General features: G+C 37.1%; 1 protein-coding gene across 1 annotated transcript; it reads left to right on the top strand.

The window, feature by feature from the left end:
- Positions 1–2,834: 2,834 nt before the first annotated feature.
- Positions 2,835–4,731, top strand: LOC311581806 (exocrine gland-secreted peptide 1-like; the record flags this gene model as incomplete). The annotated part of the gene is made up of 2 exons (XM_084754339.1): positions 2,835–2,903; positions 4,354–4,731. The coding sequence occupies 2 exons, from the start codon at positions 2,835–2,837 to the stop codon at positions 4,729–4,731; spliced, it is 447 nt and encodes a 148-aa protein (XP_084610465.1).
- Between the last annotated feature and the right edge of the window lie 3,922 nt (positions 4,732–8,653).

Below are 8,653 nucleotides of genomic sequence, written 5' to 3'. Positions count from 1 at the left end.
TGTTCCCTGATCACAAAATTATTTTCCCATTATTTTGTGCAGTTATACATTTAATGCCTGTTTATTTTCCTTACCAGGTAAAAGTTTGGAAAATCTGGCTTTGTGTCTGGTTTTTGTCATTGTCGCATGTTGTTGTTGTTGTTATTGTTTTAAAGCTAATTCATGAAATACAAAAAAATCTGAGAAATAATTGCAGGCAACCAGAGTGTAAAATGTGACAACAGAATGTAACATGGTATCTTGAATAAAATTATGGAAGGAAAACGATGAGATAGGAAAATCTAATTTAATGGAAAAAACTTTGAGTCCTCATGTGAAATTTTTAATCATAAGCATAGGCCAGTTAAACTGGAAACACATGATAGACTAAGCTGACAATGAATGAAGATTATCTGGAATTTTGCTGTAACAATTGTGTTTAAAAAGGGAAAATGATATTTGAAGTGTACCAATACCAATCATAGTTTTTCTTAGTCCACAGACAACATTTGATTTATGTTCTACATAATAGTGTTAATTATCTCACAGAATTTTCCATAGACTACAATTTCCTTAATTGTAATGCTCATGGTCATTTTTATTCTTCCCTGAGTCTTTCCTATTATGACAATTAACCCTTAAATAGAAATCACTTGCTTAAAAATTATCAATATTCACTAATAATGTCAAGGATAAGTAATTTCTCCTTTCAGTAAATATTTCCTGATAAAGATGCTTAAATAAAGGAAGTGATTACTATACTAAATTGTGACAAATATGGAAAAAAACATAAAATATGTGTGAGGAAAATTATGAGAAGCATTGAAAGCAAGGGAACATAATAGTAAAAGCAGAACAGACAAGACTAGACAAAATACACAGGTAATTTGGGAAAAGCAAATTGTGACCTAAAGTGGTAGAACAAAGTTTGGAGACAATAAAACACTTCTCTCCCCATTCCTTGTTTTACAGAGGAACAAAGGAAAATTCTCAGAAGAAAAGACAACAAAAATAAAATATGAGTTTACTGACCCACCAAGCAGATGCTGGGAAATTACTCAAGGCTGCTGTCCCACGTGACCCTCTTAAATATTGTGATAGGCAAGAAACAGAACCCAAGAGAAATTCTGCATCAAAATACTTTGCTGGGATTAATGGCCAATGCAGGCCAGACACTGTTGGCCTCAAAACCGTTCAAGTCCCACCCTCTGCCCAATAAAATGACTAGATGCAGAGAACAACAGAAGCACAGGAGCCTGCAGCAGGAGCTGACCTGATGTCAAAGTCCATGGAACAAGCAAATTGAACAAAGACTCTGGAGTGTGAAAGTAAGTTCCATGGTAAGATGACAGTATTTGCAAGGTTAAGATTATAATAGCTAGTGACATAAGAGCCTCACACCTCAAAATATACAGGGAAATTGAAGGACTCTCTGACTATCTTTAAAATGAAACTGCTCAGGTGAGAAGGAACATAGAGCAACACAGGACTCTGATGACTAGAAAACTCAAATTGAATTCATTTCTTCATCTGCTCATGATTAAGAGTAGGATAACATTTTGCCTAACCTTTTTCTTTAAATTAAGTGTCATATGGATGAGAATCCTGAGTTGCACTTGCCACTTTACTGGCCCATCAAGAACTAGAAAAAAGGCTGTCAGTCTGGAATGTATGACACTGAGTGTATGGGAATCCAGGTGGACCTGGAATGCCCCTGATCATGGACAGTGACTGGTGTCTATGTGGGCGGACCCTGGGAAGACATGGCAAACCCCTAGGGGACATTTGAATCAAATCTTGGTCCTAAACTGAAATGATAAGGTGGACAGTGAATTTGAAAGAGAACATGGTAGAGAATATGTGAGGGCTTAAGGGACAAAAGAGATGGCGTAAAAAAGTGATGTCCTACATCTTTGCTGGTAATGGATCTCCATTGTCATTCAGCCAGTTAAAAATTTGGATCAAATTATGTGCTTTCAAAAGAAGTCTGAGGATTTCAAATGTACACACAGTGTATTAAGTGAGATACCACACCTTTAATTTACAAAGTAAATCATTTATATGTGATTCAAAATAAAAGTGAGCACATCCCACACTAGCGGTCTTTAGTGGCATCTAAAGGCTGTAGGACTTTCTGCCCCATTAAGAAGTGATATTATATACCAAAGCAGAATTGGTTTAGATCTTAAGTAAAATATGAAACAACTCATCCAACTGAATATGGATTTAGTGAGCTTAAATCCACTAGATATACAATTGATCAAAAGGACAAATTGATTCAAGGATAAATAAAAAATTCCATTAACTTGCAATGTCCTCTTCACCAAAAGGGTTCTTATATATCTGCTTAATTCCTAATCTCAAACCCAGATTCATGCCCAGTAGAGATGTGAGCTATAAACAGGGAATAGCAAATAAGCAAAATTAGAGATGGTCTCCATATACACATACACACACACACACACACACACACACACACACACACACACACACACACATATATATATATATATATATATATATACATATATTTATAAACACTGAATATTTTTCCACCACACCTTTCACTTTTTGAGGACAGGGGAATAGACATGTGCAAATGAAAGGAGGAATTCTTTAGCCTTTGACCTACACATCAGGGACTTCAGTTGGGGCTTTAGCACATGTATGTTGCAACTTAGAGGCAAAGTGAGTTAATAAACTACAGTGATTCCATATGTCAACTCCTCGCACAGATGTTAGTAAACGTGTAAGCTTGAATTACATTTCCATATCTTCTATCAATGTGTTGGTTTCCTCTGTGTCCCATGCACTGCTTATTTCAACCAGGATGTCTTCTTTGCTTAGTCTCAGCCATGGCTTCCTTACCTGTGATGTTGTTTCTCACAACTCTGCTGCTGCCATCAATGCTCACTGAAGGAAGGGTAAGATTTGCATGCAGAATTATCTTGGATCTATCTGACAATTTTGTAAAAAGGTATAAAAAGGAAGAATAGAGAAGTTTGGTGTTTGATGGCTTAAAACATTCTTCTTGGGGCATTGGAGCACTTAACAGGGCCATGGAGATTGTAGGACTGTACCATCCAAGATTGGCAGCTGTAGTACTCATTAGAGACATATGTGAACTGCATACTTGAAGGAGAGGATGTCATCAAATACATGACACTAAGCAGACTTCAAGGATGCACAAAAATACCTTATTTTGCGGGGTGCTCCACTTATTCATGGAGAATAGCAAGCCACTCAAGGGAGGATGAGTCATTCTCTACTTGCATCTAAGCCAGAAGACATTAGCTTTGAACTTGAGGTGGCCAGAGCATAAAGGGGCCATCTCACTTGCTAAGGCCCTGCTTGTACATTAGTGCTATGAACTGGTGAGAGGCGAGAAGAGCTCATCCACGGAAATTAACAAGGCTTCAGGCATTAGCCCTGACCATGGATATCCATGTGATCTTTGGTGGTAACACAGACTACAGATAGTGGTCCTAGATATCAGGACCGTTGACCTATACATGATACTCAAGGGATGCACAGACTAAGAGCCTCAACGTGATCCCAGATTGTTGCAAATGCCACTGACTTCACCATGGTCACCCGATTCAGCAAAGACTAAGACATTACCTAGGCATTAGGAACAAGTACAGATGGCATACACACTCAGGAATCTAAGGCTTCATTGATGTCTGGGTCAGCAGCACTGACAACTAGAGTAACCAATTGACATAGACTATTGTGAGGTCTGTGAGAACAGAATTTTAAAAAATCAATTCTTGGTCATGATGATGTGAAAAACTCATTTTGAAATTTCGAGAAAATATATAATGACAATGTGATGGTTTACATGTGATTAAAATATTGCCCTCACCCATAAGCCACAATGCCGCTGTGTAAATTAAACCATAGATCTTGTTCAGACAATATATGATCATATTGCTACACCTGCACTTGATCTTCACATACACATATCTACAAGATAATGTATCAATATGACCCAGTGCTAACAGCTCAAGAGCTGAATTTCTACCACTAACCCGAACTAAATGAGAAACAGTGACTTCACTAGAACAATTGCTCACCACAATTAGATTAGAAGATTTTCTCTGAATATCTGATAGCTGAGAATTGAGCAGCTCTGGAAGATTTGTTGCAAATCTGTGACTTAGTATTGTTAGGGTAGTGGTTAGTACCCTGCACTTAAAATAGCCTAACTTTTGCTAACTTCAGATGACAAGGCAGTCAGGGCATCCTGTAAAGTCTAGTGTAAGTCTTGAGCTCACAGCCTTTTCTCATCACACTGCATTTTCTATAAATACAATGGACAAGTCTTGTGTTTCTTTCTGTAAACCTTGTTATTATTCATTGGTTCTACCTCAGGTCTTGACACAGATTCAAAAGGAACCTACAATAACTGCTGATCACAAGACAAATCACAAGACTGTTTTGGAAAAGACTGACAGCCAAGGTGAAGGAAATGTCACAGAAGCCTTGGGGAGGACCCTCTGTGCTTGCAATCAAGACCAAACAGTGTCTGAAGACCAGGCCAAGGCTAATCAACACAATGTAAACCTGTCTAAATTCTTGACTGTCCTAAACACATATGTGCCTCACATGGACCGAGTAAACTTCAGTCACAGGTCTCATAGGTTTCCCGTGTTCAGGGTTAGGCAACGACAAGATAATGTTACAGATAAAGTCATACTCAAGCTGGATGAATTCTTGGACTTAGTAGCTAAAGTGTTGGTTAGCCATTAAATATAACTAGCAGCCTCCTAGTAACTGATCTGCTGTGTTTCGTGCGTGCTCTTTTGCAAAAACTTCTTTAAATAACCATGAATAAAGGAAAATAGGGAAGTAAATTAACACTGTAAACTAGTATCTCCCGCCTCCAGTTAATAGTGGAAAATAGCCAGAGGAAGCAAAGAAAGGGTACTCTAGGAGGTGTGGAAGGAGCAGGCAGCTAGTTCTTAGCATCTCTTCAGAACCAGTGGTCTCACCTTGATTTCTGTGTATGCATATAATATTTCATGGCAGATTGGAAGTAAATTCTTCATGAGCCACTAACTCTTCCTCACTGTAGTCTGAGGAAATATAAATGGAAATGTTTTATGCTTTGAACTAGGAAGCTTTGTAATTATAATATACTAAGTGCTGTGTTTTCATTTTAAGTTAGTTTTTGATCATTTATATATAGTATATGATACATTTTTATCAAAATCACATCTCAGGCTGTCTTATTTCCCTCTATCTCCCATGAATTATAAACTCTCTGCACAATGAGTCACTCTCCTGTCATGTCTGCTTGTTTTGTTGTTTGGGAGGTCACTGGGTTTAACCAGGGGTACTCACATAGTCACGGGTATAAAGTGATCTGGGAACAAAGGCAAATCAATCACCATGATTAAACCACTGAAGATAATGACTTCCCTGCTTCAGCTGATATCACCTGCCAACACCTTCCTGGAAATGGCCTTTGTCTCCATTATCTATGAATGAACGTTGACAAGCCCAGTCTTGTGTAAGCCCTGTTCATGAAAAACTGCTTCCATTTCTGCATATGGACAGTTGGATGTTCATATTCATTCAAGTCAGTTCAGCTCTATGAAAACTCAGAAAGGCGATGATAAAGCACTTCTTTTGAAGACAGGTCTTTGTAAACAGAGGAGCCTTCACATTTAGCTTTCCAATGGCTGCTCTTCCACCACCAACTACCTCTCCTAGAGCTCTGTTGGGACAATACTCTCCTTTCATCTACACTGTGCATACCTGGTAGAGTACTCCAAGTCAGCTTTGAAAGTGTGAAGGTCTCCTCAGAGAATGGCACTGCTTGACACTTTTGTCACAGAAAGTCCTCAAAGCAGATGGAGGCTTCACATTCTGTATAGCTTTCCATGGAGCTTTTGATAGTGGATCCTTTACACTTGAATTTGTTATTGTCTATATCATATACAAAATTATACACATCTATTTACTATGAGATATTGAATTTTTAGTTCCCTTGAGGATTTTTCTACTTGACAGGGCAGAGTAAAAACTACCAAGCTTTATCACCCAGCAAAACACAGGAAAATCTGGTTTAATTGTTTATTGTAAATTGAAGCTTCTTATGCATTTTTAAATTAACATTGAAATTCACATATTATATTAAGAAAGGACATAAATTAGTAAAGGAAATATCAAAGATTTAAAACTTGCTAACAGTGGATTTCTGCAATAAAAATATTATCAATAGGTTTATATAATATAGGAGATACATCTCATTCCAAAATGTGACTCACACACTGCTCAGAATGCAAAAGACTTTTACCTAATTAACTGAGCATCATAACCTTCCTATGCAGTGAAAGCCTAGTAATCTGTGACACTACTTATCTTAAAGCTGTGAAATTTTCACACACAAAATATATCAGTATCAATTCCTGTATAAATTCTCTGATGCTAAACATTGCAGTTTATAATTTACTAAAACTGTAATCCACCGGGGATTTTTGTTTTTTGTTTTTGTTGTTGTTGTTAGTTTGTTTTTTGTTGGTCATTGTTGGGGTTTTGGTTTTTATGTTTAATTCTTTTAATTGGTAATAAAAGAGTATTAGCCTCACCTGATTCTCAGCAGGACAATTACACAAAGTCAGATCAGGGGGAAGAAGAAAGGAGGGGAAATAAATAAAGATAAGATTATGTACTCTTTACTCTTATATCTTATGGTAGAATGTCACCATCAAGGCAACTTATAGACATGGGACCATTGAGGTTTCTGACTAGAAAGTCACAAGAGTCCATGAGGACAGAGCAGGGGCAACAGGCATAGAGAATGAACTCAATCAGAAGCAGAGAGCTCACTGGGAATGAGGAAGGTCTTTGTAACCTCAAGTGCTGGTCCCTGTAATTCATTACTTCTACCTCATCTTCTAGAAGTCTCCAGTCAGAACCAACTACTGGAAGCTGAGTGTTCAAATGCCAGAGCCTGCGAAGGATATTGTCATTCAAACCACTGCAAGTTGCAGAAAAATAATACATATATGTACAAATACATATGTGCACATGCATAATGGAATTACATTACATCAGGTCATGGCACACTAAGCAAAAACCATGAACTATTTAATAAAAATTCTACTGTCAGTCATGGCAAACCTTCCATCAGGTTCTTGATTAAAGAAACAATAATACATGGATGACTGCAAGTATTGCTTATTTCTTTCAAACAAAACATACCATCTCAGAAAAATGTACTTGATTATTAGGCTTCCACAAAATTATAACTCTCATGTAAAAGACAAATTCAAAAGTATGGAATGATACTTGTACATTACGTAAAAAGTGTGTACTACACATTTTGATAAAAGAGTGCTACCACAAAGTGTACCCCACACAGTATTGAAATGAAATTTGGGCAGATAGCTCAATTAGTAAAAAGCCTTTGTTTTATTTTCTTCTACTTAGAAACCTTTTTTTTTTAATTTTCAAAAAGATTTTTAAAAAATAGAACGAGGCACATTAGACGTTTTTACAGAGTTAATTGCACAGGATGAAATACCCAGATTTAGCCTTTTACTTCTCTACATAGTGAAAGGAATCCATGTGACTAAGGATCACCATTCCTTAGTCTGTATTTTCTAAAGAAGGTGTTAATCAATCAAAACACTTAGTCCAAGGACAAAGACTCATTAACAAAGATTTGTAACTAAGAAAGAGAATAAATGGCACTTACTCTTTCTGCTGGATCGGGCCCTGCTGCTGACTCCTGTGCAGGCTTGATGTTTGGTATTTGACTGGACTGCTGGTTTCCTGGCAATGCAGACTGGAATCACCCCAAGGAGCTACATCTAAAATGGCGCACACCCCCTGCCCCTGTTAGCTTCATTCTCTCCTACCTCAGGTTGGTGGGCTTGAAGGGAGGTAGAACATTTAAGAACCTTAAATAAAGAAGATTTTTGGTACTAGAATAAGTCAGTGTACGTGTGCACAACAAGATGAATCTGGACATAGATGTCACTTCCTTAGCAAAAATAAATCAAGTAAAATCATAAATACAAATTCAAACATTATGGAAAGAACTTCAGTGATACATGGATAAATGCAGGAATATTGGCTTTAAGATATCCAGCTGGACCAACACATTATCTGGAGTATTCTTTATGAGACTAGGGACAGCTGTGGTTAGAAGTTGTAGAAGGAAGACCCCACATACCAGAGGTCTCGAGGAGAGGAATGGGGCAGAAGAGGGAGGGAGGGTGGAACAGGAAGAAAAGAGTGAGGGGATAGCAATCAGGATGTCATGTGAATAAATTATAATAAAAATTGAAAGCAAAAGAATAACGAACTACTCAAAAGTAAAGTTAATGTAAAGATGAGGTTTACATTTATGTTTGAAAGCCACCTTCATTTTCTGTTTCACATATAATTATTTTAATACGTATAATTTTGTTTGAATTTTGTAGAAAACAAATCAACAGTACTAGTCAAAGAAAAGTAAAGACTCTGTCAAAGCAGATGTAAAATTCACAATCTGTGTTGCTTCTCATGAGGCTTTTGATGGTGAACCCTGGCTGTTTGAGTCTGTTATTGTCTATATCTTATACTCATTTCTTAGAGTGTGATTTGAAAAAGGAAAAAATATATGATTTTTAATTTGCTAGATTTCTTTTCAACTTGTCAGGACAGAGTATGATCCACT

The sequence above is a fragment of the Acomys minous genome, assembly GCF_964271855.1.
Source record: "Acomys minous genome assembly, chromosome: 13".
NCBI classification, from domain to species: Eukaryota; Metazoa; Chordata; class Mammalia; order Rodentia; family Muridae; genus Acomys; species Acomys minous.
This window is presented reverse-complemented; position numbering and strand designations above follow the sequence as displayed.